This window comes from Oncorhynchus masou, chromosome 21 (assembly GCF_036934945.1).
Source record: "Oncorhynchus masou masou isolate Uvic2021 chromosome 21, UVic_Omas_1.1, whole genome shotgun sequence".
Classification (NCBI taxonomy): domain Eukaryota; kingdom Metazoa; phylum Chordata; class Actinopteri; order Salmoniformes; family Salmonidae; genus Oncorhynchus; species Oncorhynchus masou.
Window position 1 is genome coordinate 9965563 of NC_088232.1, and position 21819 is coordinate 9987381.

General features: G+C 46.6%; 1 protein-coding gene across 1 annotated transcript; it reads left to right on the plus strand.

Annotated features, from left to right (window-relative positions):
- The first annotated feature begins 12907 nt into the window (after positions 1-12907).
- On the plus strand, positions 12908-20135 carry LOC135507788 (uncharacterized). The gene is made up of 6 exons (XM_064927447.1): positions 12908-12997; positions 13547-13618; positions 14193-15218; positions 15602-16428; positions 16946-17170; positions 17361-20135. Exons 2-6 carry the CDS (start codon positions 13578-13580, stop codon positions 17612-17614), a joined length of 2373 nt encoding a protein of 790 aa, XP_064783519.1. The 5' UTR covers positions 12908-12997; positions 13547-13577; the 3' UTR covers positions 17615-20135.
- Positions 20136-21819: the final 1684 nt, after the last annotated feature.

The following is a 21819-nucleotide window of genomic DNA, read 5'->3' on the forward strand; positions in this document are numbered from 1 at the left end:
GAGAGAGAATGTATGTGTGTGTTGTGAGGGAGGGAGGGAGGGGGAGCAAGCAGGAGAGAAAATGTGTGTGCGCATACATGTGACTGCATGTGTTTGTGTGTGAGGGAGAGCAAGCGGGAGAGAGAATGTGTGCATGCCTCTGTGTGTGAGTGTGTGTCTGTATGTGTGTTTTTGTGTGTGTGTGTGTGTGTGTGTGTGTGTGTGTGTGTGTGTGTGTGTGTGTGTGTGTGTGTGTGTGTGTGTGTGTGTGTGTGTGTGTGTGTGTGTGTGTGTGTGCCTATGTGTGTGTGAGTGAGGGAGAGAGAGATAGATAGAGAGGATGTGCGTGTATGCGAGTGAGTGAGAGAGAGAGAAAGGACATGTGTGTGTGAGAAAGAAAGGGGGATGGGTGTATGAGAGAGCTGTGTGTGTGAAAGGCGAGAGAGGGAAACGTGTATGTGTGTGTCTGTCTGGCTGTGTGTGTGCGTGTGTCTGTCTGTGCGCTTGCGTAGGAGGGAGAATGAGTGTGTCTGTGCGTGTGTATTTGTGTGTGTCTGACAGAGATAGAGGGGGAGAGAGGAGCTCTGCAAATGGCGCGTGTGTGTGTGTGTGTGTGTGTGTGTGTGTGTGTGTGTGTGTGTGTGTGTGTGTGTGTGCGTGCGCGTGCGCGTGCGTGTGCGTGTGTGTGTGTGTGTGTGTGCGTGGGTATCCATGTATATGTGTGTATCTGTGTGTGTATGTGTGTATCTGTGTGTGTATTCGTGTGTGTGTGTTACAGTGCAATAATATCTGTACTATATGTCAGGGAAAATATGTGTGGAGTGTGTGTTTGTGTGTTACAGTGCAACAAAATTATGTTAGCCTACTCTTCTATTATAAAGGTTTGTGTGTGTGTGACTATTGTTTGACGTGTGTGTATGTGCACGTGGATGAGAGCACACAGTGAATTTTCTCATCTTACAGGAGGCTACACACACCACTGCTCACAAATTAAATATATTAGCTTAGAAATGAAATATGTCAATCCAACCTGACAAATATAAAGTGGTCAGTGTGACTTTTCAACTTTTTAGAGACCCGAATTCACCTATTATTCACTTGTATTTTTTATTCAATCTTTATATAGGCAAGTCAGTTGAGAAAATATTCTTATTTACAATTACAGCCTACCCCAGCCAAGCCCTAACCCAGACATTGCCGTACCAATTGTGCACCTCCCTATGGGACTCCCAATCACGGCTGGTTGTGATAGAGCCTGGAATCGAACCAGGTCTGTGGTGACGCCTCTAGAACAAAGATGCACTGCCTTAGACCGCTGCACCACTCGGAGCTCTAAAAGGGATAGCAGAGGATGGTTACGTGAGCCTATGTCCATCTTCAATGGTAATTGTAACCGGTGGCGACCTGTCATTCAGGGCAGGTGGGGCAGAGTCACACCTGTTTTGAGCCCCACATTTTATGCAAAAAGGTTTTGTTTTTTAATGGGGGGGGGGCTTGCCTGTTCTGCATGTTATTTTGGCATTAATATGTGTCACATATCAGTTTGCAAATAATGTAAAAAAATAAATATAGAATTGAGTTAATAAAGCTGCATTCAAACATGGTCACTTTTTTGTTTCTTGTGTAAGGCAGCTCCAAAAGTTAGGTGTTTCAGCCTAGCTCATTGCTTTCTGTGGTGGTGCTTTCATGGGGACACTACGTCACTGCCAAGTCTAAGGGTAGACCTTGAAAATTCAAGCCCCTTGGGTGCTGCCATAGAGTTACATTAGAAGTGCCTATCCAAGAAGGCTCAAGGTGACTGGCCACCGATTTGTGCTCCCGAGTAGTGCAGTGGTTCAAGGCACTGCATCTCAGTGCAAGAGGCATCACTACAGTCCCTGGTTTGAATCCAGGCTGAATCACATCTGGCCGTGATTGGGAGTCCCATAGGGCGGCGCACAATTGGCCCAACATTGTCCGGGTTTGGCCGGGGGAGGCCATCATTGTAAATAAGAATTTGTTCTTAACTCAAATCAAATTATATTTGTCACATACACATGGTTAGCAGATGTTAATGCGAGTGTAGCGAAATGCTTGTGCTTCTAGTTCCGACAATGCAGTAATAACCAACAAGTAATCTAACTAACAATTCCTAAACTACTGTCTTATACACAGTGTAAGGGGATAAAGAATATGTACATAAGGATATATGAATGAGTGATGGTACAGAGCAGCATAGGCAAGATACAGTAGATGGTATCGAGTACAGTATATACATATGAGATGAGTATGTAAACAAAGTGGCATAGTTAAAGTGGCTAGTGATACATGTATTACATAAGGATGCAGTCGATGATATAGAGTACAGTATATATGTATGCATATGAGAAGAATAATGTAGGGTAAGCAACATTATATAAGGTAGCATTGTTTAAAGTGGCTAGTGATATATTTACATCATTTCCCATCAATTCCCATTATTAAAGTGGCTGGAGTTGAGTCAGTGTCAGTGTGTTGGCAGCAGCCACTCAATGTTAGTGGTGGCTGTTTAACAGTATGATGGCCTTGAGATAGAAGCTGTTTTTCAGTCTCTCGGTCCCAGCTTTGATGCACCTGTACTGACCTCGCCTTCTGGATGATAGCGGGGTGAACAGGCAGTGGCTCGGGTGGTTGATGTCCTTGATGATCTTTATGGCCTTCCTGTAACATCGGGTGGTGTAGGTGTCCTGGAGGGCAGGTAGTTTGCCCCCGGTGATGCGTTGTGCAGACCTCACTACCCTCGGGAGAGCCTTACGGTTGAGGGCGGAGCAGTTGCCGTACCAGGCGGTGATACAGCCCGCCAGGATGCTCTCGATTGTGCATCTGTAGAAGTTTGTGAGTGCTTTTGGTGACAAGCCGAATTTCTTCAGCCTCCTGAGGTTGAAGAGGCGCTGCTGCGCCTTCTTCACGATGCTTTCTGTGTGAGTGGACCAATTCAGTTTGTCTGAGATGTGTATGCCGAGGAACTTAAAACTTGCTACTCTCTCCACTACTGTTCCATCGATGTGGATGGGGGGTGTTCCCTCTGCTGTTTCCTGAAGTCCACAATCATCTCCTTAGTTTTGTTGACGTTGAGTGTGAGGTTATTTTCCTGACACCACACTCTGACTTGCCTAGTTAAATAAAAGTTACATAAAAATAAAATAATATAAAATCACGTTATATCTACAATAGATTTAATTGGACTGATCAAGTCAACATCGTACTTTCAAAATCTTAGCTAGCAGTCATCATTATGAATCAAGTCAACAATCTACTAGCAAATCCTTTTTATTCTTTGTCATATAAAGAGAAATAATGAAGAGAAATTATAGATAAAACGTATCGGTGCTCATCGACCATTGGACATAAACATTACACAACAAGTTGGAAATCGCGAATTCAACAATGAGTGGTTTGGAAGGAATCAGTGGCTAACTGCAAGCATTGCAAAACAATCATTAGCCTGCTATTCAGTGGAATGACTGTGTGGTCCCAAGTCTAAGATTGAGAGTCTCTTTTCCTAGTTTAAAATGATAAACATTCAACATTGGCCATGCTGTCAACAAAGTATGAAATGTGCTGCGGTCAAAACAATTGTTAACTCGGAACTGCAAAATCTGACTTTAATGAGTTCAAAACAATTGTGAACTCTGGAAAAATTAGCTACGACTGGGAAACTTTGGGAACTTTTATCCAACTCACAATTGTAAATCTGGAACTCGGGCCTCTTTCTGGAACTACAACCTGAAGATCACTGACGTCATCATGATTCAACTTTTTGTTGTTGTTGTTCCCAGTTGTTTTGAAACCACCATAAATCCAGAGAATGGCAGACTTTGATGACAAAGTTTGATAACATAATTTGCACACGAAGGACCGCCACACCACCTTCCTGTTCAAGTGAGCACAGCACAACAAGGTGAGTCCAAAAATGTATTGTATGCTGCTGCATAAATGATTTAATATAACAGGGAGATATGTATACTGTAGCTAAGAAAGTAATACTAAGTGTATGTTGTGTAGTAAGCTGTTCGTAGCCTATGTGCCTCACCCTAATAATTTAGTCTATTTTCACCTCTTAATTTCTCCTACTGTTCTGACTTGGTGGTGCACATGTAGCCTATAACCTGTTTTTGAGAAATATAATCATTGAATATTATAAGAGCTTTCATTGTCTGCTTTATTCATATGCCCCCTTTATTTATACTACGGTTCTGACTTGGTGTACAGGGAGAACACTGTAAGAATGGCCCATTTCAAAAGTGCTGAATAAATAGTTCTATTGAAATTATGGATTGCCACTTATCCGCTTGTTATCCCTTTTATGCCATAGTTTGTACATCTCAACCACATTGGTTAAGCAAGTCAGCCATATCAGCTATGTTTTTTTCAAAGGCAGTAAATGGGTCTGAATGAACTGTTTCACTGCCAGATAAGGCTCTGATGATAGCCAGGTGTAGCAGTGGTAAGGTGTTGGGACTCTGCTGTTGGGACAGCATTATGTAGGCCGTTACAGTTTGTGGGCACCGTTTGTCACCGGTATAGTGCAATTCGTGTATTGTTTAGTGTTGTGTAGTGGCTTTGCAGACATGCATCCCAATTTATTATTATTTTTGCCCCACCAAGATTTACATGCTAAAATCGCCGCTGATTGTACCAGAATAACTCAAACTGGAGATGGGATAGGGGTGCTGGTAAATAACGTTGATGTAGGGTAATAAACTAGATGGCGCTACTGAGCACAAACAAGTTGCACCAGCAGTTTAATTCAGTCAACTCTGGTGATATCTTGGAGTTCTTGCAGAGGTAATAACATTACTCCCAGCAAGAAAACGTGTTTAAATTCGCTGGTCAATCCAGAAAGAGACCAAGGCAGATGCTGTTTCCCCTTCTTCCAGTTACAGTGAACAAGATAATCAAGTCTTCCCCTAGAAACGGGTAGGCAGTAGGCAACAACAATTTTTTTTCGTCCTCTCTCCGCGGACGAGTCCATTGCTTATATATGTAGGGTTGGATCTTTACCGCACTTCCAAAGAATCAGCATTCTAAGCACACTCCCTTTAAACGGCACTACTACCACAATGTGTGGATGTTCTTCTTCTTTTTAACAGTCACCAACTACGTGTTATATATGAGCTAAACACTATGTGAGCTAAACGTATCGTTTAGTAGCGTGTTGTTGATGTGTTTGTTCATCCCTCCGCTCTGAGGCAATGGGAGTGGCTAGAATAACCTTCGGGTGAGCCAGTCGAGAGAGCCGGAGAGCGAGAAACTGACGGAGAAGACTAGTCGGTTTTTAACATGGCGGAGACCGTACGCTCGCTCTTCGACTACCGGGAGCCACCGACCCTGGACAGCGACGGAGAGGGAACCAAACCGGCGCCGACACCTCGGGGGTGAGGGTTTTAGTCAGTCAGTTAGTTAATTAGTTGCCATGGCGACATTTAAAGGTATTTTTTTCTGAGGTGACTGTGTGACAGCGCGAGCGAGATGGCGTGTTTGAGCTAACGCCGTGTTGAAGGAAAGTTGTAATGCGTAACACATTCGTTATTAACGTATTCTGTGCGAGACATTGTGTGAGAAACCAGTATAAATTATAGTCTATTGTTCATTAGTTGCAATAGTTGCTATCCACTTCACAAAGCAGCTATAAATATAACGGTGTGTGTGTGTGTGTGTGTGTGTGTGTGTGTGTGTGTGTGTGTGAGAGAGAGAGAGAGAACTGTACGAGCTATAGTAGCTAGCAAATTTAGCAACTACTGTACTTGTGTAGTTATCAAATTGTGTGTGGTTGTGTGAGAAGAGAGCTCACACACACAGGGAGAGGAGAGAGCGTGAGAGAAAGGAATGAGCACTGTGTATGTGAGCTAGAGAGGAGGGCAAGGGGTGTGTGTGTGTGTGTGTGTGTGTGTGTGTGTGTGTGTGTGTGTGTGTGTGTGTGTGTGTGAGCAAGGGGGAGGAGTGTGTGTGTGTTGGAGAGAGGGAGAGTGTGTGCGTGACAAGAGACACTGTGTGTGTGTGTGTGTGTGTGTGTGTTGGAGAGAGGGAAAGTGTGTGCGTGACAGACACACAGTGTGTGTGTATGGCAAGGGGGAGTGGTGTGTGTTGGAGAGGGGGAGAGAGTGTGTTGGAGAGGGGGAGAGTGTGTGCGTGACAGACACAGTATGTGTGTGTGAGGGGGGGTGCGTGTTGTGGAGAGACTGTGTGACAAAGAGAACAAGAGTGTGTGTGTGAGAGGAATGAGCACAGAGAGTGTGTGTGTGTGTGTGTGTGTGAGAGAGAGAGAGGGGGGGGTGGTGTGTGTGCTAGAGGGGGTGGCATGTGTGGATGAATGTGTGTGAGAGAAAGGAGGGGAGGAGTTGTGTGTGTTTAAGAGAGGGTGTGTGCGTGTGTGTGTGTGTGTGTGTGTGTGTGTGTGTGTGTGTGTGAGAGAGAGAAAGGAGGGGAGGAGTTGTGTGTGTGTGTGTGTGTTTAAGAGAGGGAGTGTGTGTGAGAGAGAAAGAAGGGAGGAGTTGTGTGTGTGTGTGTGTGTGTGTGTGTGTGTGTAAGGGAGAGGAAGGGGGAAAAGTGAAAAGGTGTGTTTTTCAGAGATTGTGTGAGAGAAAGGGTTGGGGGAGAGCTGCAGTGTGAGGAAAAGGGGAGAGAAAAAATAAATAAGGTGTGTTTTTTTGGAGAGTGTGTGTGAGGTGAGAGCTGTGAGAGAGACTGTGAAGGACATGTGTGTACGTGAGGGTGAGCATATTTGTGTAATAAAGGGGGAGTGTGTATGTGTGAGGGAGGGATAGAGGGGAAGTGTGTGAGAGAGGTACAGGGAAGGGGAGGGAAGAGTGTGTTTGTGCATACATGTGTGTTGCTTAGTGGGGGAGGGTGTATGAGTGTTTGTTTGTGGTGTGTGTGTGAGAGGGAGAGAGGAGTGGTCTGTGTGAGGGACTAGTGTGTTTATGTGTAACCAAGAAATGTGTGGGTGTGTGTGTGTTTGTAGAAGGGATAAAGCAAAGGGGATGAGAGAGAGAGAGAATGTGTTTCTGACTTTCCATTAGTGTGTTGTCTTCTAAGTAGAAAGAATAGTTTAGTAAGAGACTAACATTTTGTGGTATCATATTTTGTGTGTGTGAGAGATTTGAGTTTTTGTTTAGTTATTTTAAACTGACAGTGAAGACGGGTGAAGAAAAGTGTGTGTGTCTGTCTTTAAGAAATGGAGGGATAGAGTGTGTTTGTGACGAAGAGAGAAGGGGAGGGTGTGTGTGTTACACACACACCGAGAGGGAGAGTGTGTGTGTTTGTGTTTAAAGGGAAGAGAGCAAGATGAGGGAGGGTGTGTGTGAGAGGGAAAGAGAAGGGGAGGGTGTGTGATGGAGAGAGGGTGAGGAAGTGTGTGTGTGTGTGTGTGTGTGTGTGTGTGTTTGTGCGTGCGTGCGTGCACTTTTGAAACAGAAGGGAGGGAGAATGTGTCTGTCTGGGAAGGAAAAAAAAGGCTTTGTGTGTGTGTGTGTGTGTGTGTGTGTGTGTGTGTGTGTGTGTGTGTGTGTGTGTGTGTGTGTGAGAGAGAGCAAGCAGGAGAGAGAATGAGTGTGTCTGTTCTGGAGGCATAGGGAGAAGGGGTGTGTGTGTGTGTGTGTGTGTGTGTGTGTGTGTGTGTGTGTGTGTGTGTGTGTGTGTGTGTTCTGCAGGCAGAGAGAAAAAGGGAAGGGTGTGTGTGAAAGGGGGATACAGAGAGAAGGTGTGTGTGTGTGTGTCTGTGTGATTTAGACAGGGCAGTGTGCTTGCTTGTGTGTACGAGACAGGAAAGGAGAGTATTTATGCATCTACTTTGTTTATGAAAGAGGGAAGGACAGTGTGTGTGACTGAGTGGGGGGAGGGTGGGAGTGTGCGTGTAGAGAGAATGTTATCCATGGAGGAGGGAGAGTGTGCGAAGAGGATTGCGTGAGTGTGTACATGCGTGCCTTATGGAGACTTGTGTAGTGTGTGAGAGAATGTGTGTGTATTAAAAAGTACTGTCGTTCATGAGAGAAATACATGGCTCATGTGTTCTGGAGATTGAGTGTGTGTGTTAGAGTAAGAAAAGAGGTGTATTGCAGGAAAAATGAAGAAGTCTAGGAGTGTGTATAGTGCAGATTGTATGTGTGTGTTTTTGTGTGTGTGTGTGTGTGTGTGTGTGTGCGTTTTGTGTGTGTGAGAGGGAGGGAGGGAACATGAGACTGTGGGTTTGGATATTTGAGAGTGTGTGTGTGTGTGTGTGTGTGTGTGTGTGTGTGTGTGTGTGTGTGTGTGTGTGTGTGTGTGTGTGTGTGTGTGTGTGTGTGTGTGAGAGAGAGCGAGCATGTGAGCTTTAGAGAGGGGGAGGGGTGTGTGTGAGTGCATGTGAGCTTGGCTGGAGAGAATGTGTGTGTGCCTGAGAGGGTGTGTGTTTGTGTGTGCACATGTTGGTCTTCAGTGAGGACTTGTTTGTATATTTGTGTGTGTATGTGGGTTGGTAAAGGAGGATGGCTGTGTGTGTGTTTGTGGGAGAGGGAGAGATGTTCAGGGATAGGGGAATGGAGAGAATCAATGGTAGGAAGAGAAAGAGATTGATAGAGTGAAGGACAGATGGAATGGAGAAGAGAGACATCTGATTAGACAGTGCTAGAATAGACCACACACACACACACAATGGACTATCACCAAGAGAAACACTCCTATGGACGTACTTCCTCAATCCTGGTTGGGCTTACGTAAACATGTCATGATAAATCCAAGAGACTGGCGATATGCCGTAGTCGTAACTGGTCCCTGGTCAAAAGTAGTGCACTATATAATGTGTGGTCATAGTGCATTGAATCATGTAGAATTTACAAACACACATAGTAGTAGACAATTTCACACTTGTCCCCCCTGCTGTATTTGAAGACCCGTAAAACCATCAAGGAGATATAAGCAAGATTCCATTGGAACATATTGGTTAGGAAATACATTATATTAACAAAAGTATGTGGACACCCCTTAGAATTAGTGTATTTGGTTATTTTAGCCACACCATTGCCGACAGGTGTATAAAATCGAGCATGCAACCATGCAATCTTCATAGACAAACATTGGCAGTAGAATGGTCTTACTGGAGAGCTCAGTGACTTTCAGCGGTGGTACCGTCATAGGATGCCACTGAGTCAGTTTGTCAAATTTCTGTCCTGCTGGAGCTGCCCTAGTCAACTATAAGGGCTGTTATTGTGAAGCGGAAAAGGCAAGGAGTAACAACGACTGACCCGCAAGGTGGTAGGCCACACAAGCTCATAGAACGGGACCGCGGAATGCGGAAGCGCATAACAATCGCCTGTCCCCGATTGCAACACTCACTACCGAGTTCCAAACTGCCTCTGGAAGCAGTGTCAGCACAAGAACTGTTTGTCAGGTGATTCATGAAATGGGTTTCCATGTCCGAGCAGCCACACACAAGCCTAAAACCACTATGCGCAATGCCAAGTGTCAACTGGAGTGGTGTAAAACTCGTCGCCATTGGACTCTGGAGGTCCCGTGTGGCTCAGTTGGTAGAGCATGGCGCTTGCAACGCCAAGGGTTGCGGGTTTGATTTCCACGGTTGGAGAATGTTTGCACTCATGCCCTCTGGATAAGAGCGTCTGTTAAATGACAAAATATATTTTTTTAAGTAAAAATAAAATAAAAAATAGAAGCACCATCTGGCAAAGGACGAATCTGGGTTTGGCGGAAGCCAGGAGAACGCTACCTGCCCCAATGCATAGTGCCAATTGTAAAGTTTGGTGGAGCAGGAATGATGGTCTGGGGCTGTTTTCATGGTTCAGGCTAGGCCCCTTTGTTCCAGTGAAGGGAAATCTTAATGCTCCAGCATACAATGACATTCTAGATGTTTATGTGCTTCCAACTTTGTGGCAACAGTTTGGGGAAGGCCATTTCCTGTTTCAGCATGACAATGCCCCCATGCACAAATCAAGGTCCATACAGAAATGGCCTGTTGAGATTGGTGTGGAAGAACTTGACTGGCCTGCATAGAACCCTGACCTCAACCCCGTCGAACACCTTTGGGATGAATTGGAACGCCGAATGCGAGCCAGGTGTAATCGCCCATCATCAGTGCCCGACCTCACTAACACTTCGATCACACCGACAGTGTCCTTGCGCAAAATAGTACGCAGCGTCTGCAACAAAAGTTCAACGTCTTCTTCAAATCTTCTGCTACCATTTCCGTCAAGCCACCTATGCATACAGTTTGACGCATACGTTTGATAAATTCATGGAGGCTGTTATAGCAGCAAAGGGGGGACCAACTCCATATTAATGCCCAAGATTTTGGAATGAGATGTTCGACGAACAAGTGTCCACATACTTTTGGTCCATGTAGTGTATGCAACCTAACGGGAAGAATTGACCAGGCTAGGAAGGCTGTGGTACTGTACCACACACACACACACACACACACACACACACACACACACACACACACACACACACACACACACACACACACACACACACACACACACACACACACACACACACACTATGAACCACTGTACTGTATGTAAATCAGTTGTTGCTAATGCCTCTTATAATGTAATTACCTTATACAATGGGGAATGGGTGGAAAGCATTTAAAAGAACGCTGTTACTTTAAGAAAGAGCAACTAGGCCCAAGCTTAGTAGACAAAAGTATGTGCATACATGAGTGACCATGCAGACATACACACTCGCACGAGAGAGTGTGCACACAAGAAAGTGCAGGCGAGCATGCACGCGCGCGCACACACACGTTATCACGAGTCCAGATGGAGAGCGAGAGGCAGATCAATACAAAGACAGCAAGTCTGGTTGATATCTCTGCTCAAAGAGTCTCTCTCTCTCTCTCTCTCACACACACACACACCTCTCGCTCCCACACACACATACGCACAAACACACACGCAGTAATGAACACTTGAGAAACCAAGGCACTGTCTTCCTATGGCCTAGTTTTAAGAGCGTTCAATGTCATGTAAGGAAAAAATAGAAAGAATTACAGAAAACAGCGTGTGTGTGTGTGTGTGTGTGGAAAAACTGCCCTAAATCACATTGATCCAAAGCCAGTTTCTAGTGCTTGGATTTGAATGGTTACGGCTAGGCTTGAGGCAAAGAAAGATTAGCTCAGATCAGCTCCTAGTGTATCCTCTGCTCTTACTTACAAGTGGCTTTACGCTATGGCTAGAATCTGCACCGTAGCACGGATCTTGGATCAGTTTACCATCCCTGAATCCCTGGTAGTGGAGTGAAACTCAACACAGACCTTGGATCAGTGTCTTGTATTGTGGCATGTGATTCACAAATGTCCCTTCAACACCAATTTACCCAGTAAGAATTTGGCCCAATTCTCCCCAAATTCTGTCCAGTCAGCATTCAGCATAGTCTAAATGAATCAATGATTCAGTTGTTATTGGTTGAAAGTAATTGGATGCAGAAATTGAGACTGGGTTCCTATTGGTAATCAGTGTATTGATTGCTTTTCCTACTGGATTGAAATTAAGATTGGTCCGCCTGGGGCATTGATAAAATGATTCTGTCTCTCTCTGTCTCTCTCTCTGTGTGTGTGTTCCACAGACGCGGTTGCGGTAGAAAAAGGAAGGGAACGCCGGTGAAAGTGTGTGACCGCGTCTTTGTCACAGAGGATGAGGAGGAGAGCTCCGAACACAGCTACGGTCCAGGTGTGTGATTGTCCTTTATGGACGTTTCTTCTGTTGACGCGTGTGTCTTATAGTTGTGTAGTGCTTGTCCTTTTGAGTGTGTGTGCATGCGTCCGGGATTGTGCGTGTTATGGGTGGAAGAGGGGCGGGGTGGGGGTGCGTGCTGACCTATATAAATGTTTGTGTGACTGACTGTTGGTGTGTGATGTGCATATGTGTTTAGGTGGGGAAAGGGTGATGACCTTGTGTTTGTGTGTCCTTTCGAGCATGTCAGTGTGTGTGTGTGCAGTCGTGCATGTGTGTCTGTGTGCATTTGCTTGTGTGCTCGTGTGTAATCCTTTTATACTCTTCTCTCAGGTGATGGTAAGGGGGCTGCAGAGAACAAACGACCAACCCTCGATGGCCCTTGCTACATCAATGACCCTGTTCAGATCTGGTAAGTGGGATTTCATTTCATGGTGTTATTTTTATGATAAAATGTTTTTTATTTGATAACATTTGTGTACTTTTTATTGTGTGTGTCATGTATAGTACAAGGTGTCGAAAGCATTCCACAGGGATGCTGGCCCATGTTGACTCCAATGCTTCCAACAGTTGTGTCAAGTTGGCTGGATGTCCTTTTGGGTGGTGGACCATTCTTGATACACACAGGAAACTGTTGAGCGGGAAAAACCCAGCAGCGTTGCAGTTCTTTACACAAAGCGTCTGACACCTACTACCATACCCGGTTCGAAGGCAAACTTTTGTCTTGCCCATTCACCCTCTGAATGGCACACATACACAATTCATGTCTCAATTGTCTCAAGGCTTAAAAATCCTTATTTAACCTGTCTCCTCCCCTTCATCTACACCGATTGAAGTGGATTTAACAAGTGACATCAATAAGGGATCATAGCTTTCACCTGTTCAGTCTATTACATGGAAAGAGCAGGTGTTCCTAATGTTTTGTATAGTTGTGCTGTTTTGCGTGGGGTAGCTTTGTGTGTGTGTGTGTGTGTGTGTGTGTGTGTGTGTGTGTGTGTGTGTTAGCTTCAGATAGCAGACACAATTTTTGCTGATTTTGTATGCATTGGTCCACGTGTGCTGATCTACCTCCCTCCCTCTCCTTCTCTATCTCTCTTTCCCCATCTCACCTCCTCCCCCCTTTCAGTAGTGGGTCTTCAGAGCTGGGTGAGGAGGGATCCAGCGGGGGCAGGGGGGCGGCGGTGATGTACCCCCCTCCTCCAAACTGCCGCATCCGAGAGGTACACTGTGGGAGCCAGGTGCGTCTGGTCGTCATAGCGATCCGAGACATCACCAAGGGAGAGGAGATCACCGTTGACTACAGCCTGACCGAGTGGGGAGACAACACTATGGTGAGTAACCATGGCGACATACATGTAAGAGCCTAAGTAACTGTTGCCATGGTGAGTAACCATGAGGATGTACCTGTTAGAGCCTAAGTAACTGTAGCCATAGCGATGGCTGGTACCGATATAGCCTGGGATGTAATGGACCGTAAATGCAAGTCAAGTGCAGTCAACGTACAGCTTACATTTCCTAATCGAAATAACCACAAAATAGTTACATTTTGAATAGACAGTATGCCACAATATCCATGATTTGTTTATCCAAGGCAAGTTGTAAGTACTGCAACTAGCGACTGGAACACGTGCAACACATTTCTGCACTGTTTACTTTTACTTTGATGAAATGATCCTCTTTTTCCTCGCAGAAGTTGTTGAGTCGTTGTTTTTTGTGCCGTAATACATATCTGGGTCTTTTCACCTGGGATGACTACTGCATTTGACTGATTATAGTATCTAGTGCTTTTTGAGTAGCTACTGTAATTGGTTTGACCGCCTGATTGACAGCACTGGGGGGGGGGTAATTAATGGATGTTAATGGAGCCTGTATCCCTCCAGGGTTTCCGTGGTACTGTCTCCTCAGGGAGATATGAGTGTATCGCTGACCCTGAGAACAACCGTATCAAAAAGGTACGAAAATACGCCTGTTGCCTACATACACCTACTATATTTCTACAACACTCAATATTATACTGGTGTGCTTGTTTTATATTTATACACTCCATACACCTGTCTAATATACCCTCAACGGTTGTAATATTGCTCACTCAATGCTCTCATTGGACACTCCTCATTCAGGCACCCACCATTCACAGTCACTCTAAACCAGTGGTACTCAACCCTGGTCCCGGGGACCCAAAGGGGTGCACATTTTAGTTTTTACCTTAGCACTACACAGCTGATTCAAACGATCAACTCATCATCAATGCTTTAAGTTTTGATGATTTGAATCAGGTGTGCAGTGCTAAGGAAAAATGCAAATATGCACCCCTTTTGGGTCCCCGGGACCAGGGTTGAGAACCGCTGCTCTAAACAGTCTGTCTTATGTACTTGTCTGTACTCTACACACACAACTGGCTCAAACACCACTCATCTCTTGGTCTCGCTGTCTCTCTCCCTCTCCTTTCTCCCTCATTCTTTCTCCTGTCTCTCTCTCTCCCTCATTCTTTCTCTCTCTCTCTCTCTCTCTCTCTCTCTCTCTCAGGAGGAAGAGTCTGGGCTCGTGCCCTCCTCTCTCTCAGCCCAGGACTACCTCACCCCTTCCTGGCCCCTGTCCCCCTCCTCCTCCCCCCTCTCCCACTCCAATGCCAGCGACTCGGATCCCCAGAATGAGGAGGACGGGGGTCAGAGACGCACACCTCGCCGCCGAAAACGCCGCCGGACCACCACCCCTTCCAAAAAGAGAACCACCCCTCACCGGACATCCCCGGGCCGCCCTCCCCTCTCCTCTTCATACCGCCCCCTCACCTTCTCTCCCCCTCCCTCCTCCTCCACCTCTTCTCGCCCTTCTCTGTTCAAATCCCCCGCTCCGTTGGGGCCCAACACGACGGCGAACATCAGTATTAATATCGCCAGGGGGGTCGGCATGGGTGTGCCCCCCCCAGAAGCTGAGCTGTGCATACTGCGGCCGCCACTTCCGCTCACTGGGGCGCCACCTGGACAAGCACCACACCAACCAGCCTGAGATCCGCGCCGCGCTCATCGAGCGCTTTATGCCCCACCTGGCGGCCGCGCACGCCACACACCACACTCAGTCCCAGCAGCAACCTCGGTCATCATCAGGAGTGGAGCAAAACTCCCACAAGCCACCACCGGGGGGCACCACCGCGTTCTCCCTGTCTCCTCAACGTCCGGCCGCCCAATCCCCTTCCTCCGCCGTTGGGGGAAACTCCTCCCCCCTGCTTTTGACTCCACCCCGAGGGCGCAGTGCGGTGGCCGTGTCCGTTCTGAAGAGAAGCCCACCTCCGGCAGCTGTGACCCCGCCCAGAAAGGCGGGACTGCGCAAAGTGAAGGAGGAAAAAGAGGAGGAGGAAGAGGAGAACGATCTGGTGGAAGTTGAGGTGGTGAAGCCCAAAGAAGAGGCAGAGGCGGCTTTTCCCCACGTCTTTCAGCAGACGCCCAAGGAGATGGAACGGCTGCCGAAAGAGGATGAAAATGAAGAAGAGGAGGAGGCGAACGGTATGATGGAAGACGACAGTGGAGCGGAGGATAAGGAGAAGGAGTTATTGAGGTGAGGTACTCTGTTAAAGGACTCGTTCACCTAAATGACAGATTCACCTCATCAAATGGATATTGAGAAAGTAGTTGATGGATCAGCAAAGTGCCAGCAAACTGAACTGCTGCTCAGCTTTAGCATTGAGGAATGTGAAACAGCAGGAATGCTTTTATCATGCTTTAATTAGATGACTAAATCAGTCAACTGAGACTGACTTAAAATTAACTCCAAACTGCTGATGTGATGTTATCAATATATTAAATGGTATGAGTATCATACATACTTTAAATAGATGTTTTATTTTTTTGCTGTTCTTTGAATAAATTAATAACTGACGCCTGAAATTGAAACTAATCTCTCTCCCTCATTCTTTCTCTTCTTCCCTCCCTCTCCCTCAGTTCGGGACGTCTCCACATGCTGCCCCTCCTCTCCTCCCTGTCTTCCCTGGTCCTCTACCTCCGCAGGCTCCAGCACTCTGCCTTCCTCTCCCTGTCCCGCCAGCTCCAATCCGCCGAGGCCTGGCGCCTCCTGTGCCACTCCTCCCTCGCCCTGCTCATACTCTACAACCGTCGCCGCGAGTGCGAGGTCTCCAAACTGGCCATAGCCGAATACCGCTCCCGTGTCACCCCCCAGTGCCCCGTGCCAGTGCCCCCCGGCGCCCCGCCCGCCCTCACACCCCTGGAGGCATCGCTTTCGCCCTTTGAGCGTCTCGTGCTTCCACATTTGCCTCGAGTAGGTGTCCAGGGCAAACGAGGAAGAGTCCAGCCTCTTATCCTGCCACCGCACTGCGAGCCATGTCTGGAACTCCTCCTCCAGACCAGGCAAGATGTCGGCGTCGATCCCCAGAACCCGTACGTCTTCGCCCGGCCGTACCACTCCCCAGCCACCCCCCTCCGTGGCACCGACCTCCTCCGGAGCCTGGCCCGCTCCAGTGGCACCCGGAACCCCCGCGCCCTCACCCAGACCCGTGTCCGGCGCCAGGTCGCCATCTTGACGCAGCTGCTATTGCTCGGTGAGGGGGAGGAGCCAGGACAGCCGGGTGGGAACGCCGTAGAGCGCCTGGAACACTTCCTGGAGCGTGAGTACCACGTTACACAGAGCTGCGGTGGGATTGGCCAGGACCCGGGGCTGATGGGTAGAGTGGGGCGCGTGGTGCTGTGCGGGGAGAGAGACGGCGTGCTGTTCCGGGGGATGAGCCTCCACCACATCTGTCTGGAGCTTGACGGTAAGGAGACACTGAGGATTAACATGTACGTCAGACCTGAATAGTCAAGCTAGAAGTGGAGATATTTTTCTCTCCTTTACTGTGTATTAAGTACGCTTGATTCAACCTGCTTGATATAATGGAACGGATGGAACAAAACATGATGACCGTTAGAGAAAGGTTAGCTGTAGGTCAAACCGATCAGAAGTTTTTGTGAGACGACCAATTTTCGGGATGTCTCATGGTCTGACAAACACCGCTCTGGCTCTGCCACCTTTCACCGCAGATGCGGAAGTGCGACATCGGCGGATGCGGTGGATTGAAAAAGATATCTCTAGCTTAAACTGACATTTTGATGGGGATTTTTTTTTTATTGTGTTACTTCGGTCAATCAACTCTAGAGGGTTAAACAGTTTAGCGTCGTCTCATGATGATTGTTCATTTTGGACTGCCCTTTAGTATGATGAGGACCAGCGTTGTCGTTAAAGTTGAGAAACATTTACATGTATTTGACCCTTTCCTCTTTCTCCCCTTACAGTGATGTCAGGCAACTCGGCCGACTCGTACTCGGAGGGCGACTCTGACGGCGAGGGGCGGAAGGAGAAGGGCGAGGTGGCCCCTCCCAGCCTGCTGATGGTGCGGAAGGGCAGGACCAACAGCAGGACGCCGCGTGCCAGGAAACTCAAGGTCACGCCCTCCTCCACATCGCCCCTCTCCCCCTCGCTCCCCGGCCGCAGAAGAGGCTCAGGTGGGCCCAAATCAGGTGTGTGTTCATTCCATACTCAAACTCCGAAAGAGCTGAGACATTCAAGACCAATACAGAAGTGTGTTTCGTGTGTGTGTGTGTGTGTGTATGTACACAGTAGTGTGTGTGTACTGTATACAGCCCGCCACAAAGACATGTCTACACAGATCCATCCCTGTGTGTACTAACCCACCCCCTCCCCGCACAGGAAAACGCGGCGTCCTCAAGCGCCCGTGGTCGGACGCAGAGCGCGCCGCTGTGGAGGAGCACCTGACCTGCAACATCGCCGAGCTGCGCGTGCCTGCCAAGGCCGACTGCGAGCGCTGCCTGCAGAGCTGCCCGCTGCTGGTCACCAACCGGCGCGATTGGCGGGCCATCAAATTCTACTGTCACAACCGCATCCAGCTGCTTAAGAAGAACCAGCGGCGTGAGGACGACGGGACGCCCATCATGGTGTGCTGAGAAGACTGACGGAGAGACTGAGAGATTGATGGACAGACACAACAATAGCTCCACAGTATCCACAATAGCGTGCTACTTGGAATGAAGGAAGCCAAAACAGCAGCAGTAACGTTACAGCAGTGGCTGTCAACTCTGTAATATTTTTTCCGCTGACGGTCCAAAAACAAGAGTTGATGCTTAAGGAACAGAGTTGACGCTTAAGGAAACAATGTAGTTGGAGTGTCTTTGAAGTGGTACGCTAATGTGGGTATTGGAATGTAGCCTACATCTCATTAAGCAGGTTTCCATCCAACCTTTTTATGTAGTAAAGTACGGGTCAATGTCGGGTCAAAAATGTAGTGACAGACCTGATGGAAACAACATTTTTCGGTACACTTTTCAAATGTCAACAAAACTAAATACGCTAGACAAGGTGGGATATTTTGTGTCGGTAAAATTAAGTATGCGAGAAATGTCGGTGGAACTATTGATGTAATAACCATCATATCGAAGTAAACTTGGGGTCGCGCGATGACATGTGTGGCCCTCCCACTACGGCGCGTCAGGAAAGCATGCAGTTTCTTAGGCTACAGATTAAATACATTGGGATGAACTTCACAGGGTGGTGAAAGTGCAAGGTGATGAGCTTGATGCTCCTGTTTAATAAATATCAAGGGTCTTATTTTGGTGATCATCGATGCGTGGCAGCCGTTTGACAAATAAAGAAAACTCTTTTGGCCATAATAATCTCATGTAGCCTATACGTGTGTTCGAGCCAACAGCGCGCACGTGCCAGTACTAGAGTGGGCAGACTCGCTATATAACAGAACAGTTTTTGTGGGAAAACCATCTGTAGAGTTGAAAATGTGATGGAAACCCATTTAACTTTCTTTTTTTTATTTGGTACATGGGAATTTAACAGCAAAAGGTATTTGTATGTGCACTACATCATCACGCACAGTCAATTTGATGGAAACGCGTCTGGTGGGAAAATGTACAGATTGTTTTTGTGCGGATTTGAGAATATCTGTCACCAATTGGATGGAAACCTAGCTATTGATACCCTTATATATTGTCCTCTGAGACAAAAAGAGGGAGAGACTGGGGGAGTGAGAGAAGGAGTGACTGTGTAGGAGTGACAGCCTGTGTTGTGTATGTGGACATTTTAATTTAGTTTTCGCTTGAAAACGAGATGAACAATGTTCAGAACTCACCACAGATTGTTGTATTTAGAATTTTTTTGGACATACTCAAGTGTTGTATGGACGTTTCTGAACACACTCAAGTTAACACTATTAGGGTTTGAGGCTGTAGTGTGTGTGTGTGTGTTTCCAGTGCTGAGAAGATGTTATAGGGTCTCCCAACACCCAGTCCTGGAGAGTGCATGCTTTAGTTCCAGTACTAATTCACCCGATGAAACTACACCTGACTGAAAGACCATGGCTAGATCATTATTTAAAACGGGTGTGTTAATAGCGCTGAGCCGGAGCAAGAGCCTGCAGGAAACACCACCATCAGTGTGTTGTAAATTTTCTTTTTGGACTACCTAAGACACTGTATAGTCAATTTGGGGCTTTTCCCCACTCCCTCCTTCAAAATGAACACTGCAAGACAGCAGTTGAATACTGCTTTGCCTAAAATACACCAAGTATATTCTTGTTGTTGGCATCTTTCTTTTATTTTGTGCCTGTTGCACGTGTTTTCTTAAATGCGCTTTGAAAAGGTGCATTAGGCCGTCGGGCCATTCTTCTGCGACGAGCAGAGTTCTGTATTTAACTTGGCTGTGTTCTTCAAAGTGATTTTTGGGGGGCAATCTTTCAGAAGAGTGGGCATAGCTGAATACTATGCCACGCTATGGTTATTTTTTTACATGCAGTGTTGTTGCGTCATTTGTGTTGATTGTTTTGCCTTTTCAGACTGACCAGTGTAGCTCCAGTCTTTTTTCAGCAACGCTGGTTTCTATCGTTCACTGCTGTTAGATGATGAGCTGCTTGTAGCTCTAGTCCAGGGTGTTAGTGTGGTTTGCTAACGCTTAGGCTGGCATTCAATCCGATCAGTGGTAGATTTGCATTATAGCGCGCTTGACATTTTTAAAAGTCATTTCCGATTAAGCCGACATATACAGAGTTTGCGGAAACATTGCCTTTAAAAGGTGCATAGCTGACAAAGTGCGGTCGGGTGGAATCCCGGCTTGAGCCTTCACAGCTTTAGCTAGTCGCACTAACGCCCTGGACTAGAGCTAGGCTTCTTTGTAGGTCTGCTGGAGCCCCAAGTAACCCGGCATTTTGTTTTATTGGATTAAAACCGCACAACACCTCTTGATAGATAGTTGAATTTATTTAACATAATCACATATAATCTTACATTGTTTCATGCTATCATCTTGCCAGTTTCGGTGTACATAAAAAAAAATATGATCATTACGTAAACTGGTTTGTTTGTGCTGTCCGTATTTGTTCATTTGCGAGTTGGTATTGTACATAGGTCTATGGTTTTGTAAATATTCACAGAAATGCATAAAGGGGGAAAAAACTACACAATGGCTTGGTTTTTTGTGTTATGTTTTTATATAAGTCTGAAAAGTTCAAGTCGTATTTCTGAAGTTTGATTCTTTCAATGTACTAACAATGAGTGCATCCCAATAATATCTGCTTTTTTATGTTTTATATATTTTTATTTCACCTTTCTTTAACCAGGTAGAACAAGTTCTCATTTACAACTGCGACCTGGCCAAGAATAAAGCAAAGCAGTTCGACACATACAACAACACAGAGTTGCACATGGAATAAACAAACATACAGTCAATAATACAGTAGAAAAAAGTCTATATACAGTGTGTGCAAATGACGTAAGATAAGGGAGGTAAGGCAATAAATAGGCCATGGTGGCAAAGTAATTACAATATACCAATTAAACACTGGAGTGATTGATGTGCAGAAGATGAATGTGCAAGTAGAGTTACTGGGGTGCAAGATAAATAAATAAATACAGTATGGGGATGAGGTAGTTGTATGGGCTATTTACAGATGGGCTATGTACAGGTGCAGTGATCTGTGAGCTGCTCTGACAGCTGGTGCTTAAAGCTAGCGAGGGAGATATAAGTCTCCAGCTTCAGTGATGTTTGCCATTTGTTCCAGTCATTGGCAGCAGAGAACTGTAAGGAGAGGCAGCCAAAGGAGGAATTGGCTTTGGGGGTGACCAGTGAGATATACCTTCTGGAGCACGTGCTACGGGTGGGTGCTGCTATGGTGACCAGTGAGCTGAGATAAAGCGGGGCTTTACCTAGCAGAGACTTGTAGACCTGGAGCCAGTGAGTTTGGCGACGAGTATGAAGCGAGGGCCAGCCAACGAGAGCATACAGGTCGCAGTGGTGGGTAGTATATGGGGCTTTGGTTACAAAACGGATGGCACTGTGATACACTGCATCCAATTTGTTGAGTAGAGTGTTGGAGGCTATTTTGTAAATGACATCGCCAAAGTCAATGATCGGTAGGATGGTCAGTTTTATGAGGGTATGTTTGGCAGCGGGAGTGAAGGATGCTTTGTTGCGAAATAGAAAGCCGATTCTAGATATAATTTTGGATTGTAGATGCTTAATGTGAGTCTGAAAGGAGAGTTTACAGTCTAACCAGACACCTAGGTATTTGTAGTTATCCACATATTCTAAGTCAGAACCGTCCAGAGTAGTGATGCTGGACAGGCGGGCAGGTGCAGGCTGCGATCGGTTGACGAGCATGCATTTAGTTTTACTTGCATTTAAGAGCAGTTGGAGGCAACGGAAGGAGAGTTGTATGGCATTGAAGCTCATCTGTCGGTTAGTTAACACAGTGTCCAAAGAAGGGCCAGAAGTATACCGAATAGTGTCGTCTGCGTAGTGGTGGATCAGAGAATCACCAGCAGCAAGAGCGACATCATTGATGTATACAGAGAAGAGAGTCGGCCCGAGGATTGAAACCTGTGGCACCCCCATAGAGACTGCCAGAGGTCCAGACAACAGGCCCTCCGCTTTGACACACTGAACTCTATCAGAGAAGTAGTTGGTGAACCAGGCAAGGCAGTCATTTGAGAAACCAAGGCTGTTTAGTCTGCCGATTAAGAATGTGGTGATTGACAGAGTCAAAAGCATTGGCCAGGTCGATGAAAATGGCTGCACAGTAATGTCTCTTATTGATGGTGGTTATGATATTGTTTTGGACCTTGAGGTGCACCCATGACCAGCTCTGAAA

Excerpts from the sequence above, each read along its gene's own strand:
- LOC135507788 (XM_064927447.1), top strand. The coding sequence starts at position 13,578 with ATGAGTGTATCGCTGACCCTGAGAACAACCGTATCAAAAAG. Across the intron at positions 15,219-15,601 it reads AAGGAGAAGGAGTTATTGAG|TTCGGGACGTCTCCACATGC; the intron begins GTGAGGTACTCT and ends CCTCTCCCTCAG. Across the intron at positions 16,429-16,945 it reads CATCTGTCTGGAGCTTGACG|TGATGTCAGGCAACTCGGCC; the intron begins GTAAGGAGACAC and ends CTCCCCTTACAG.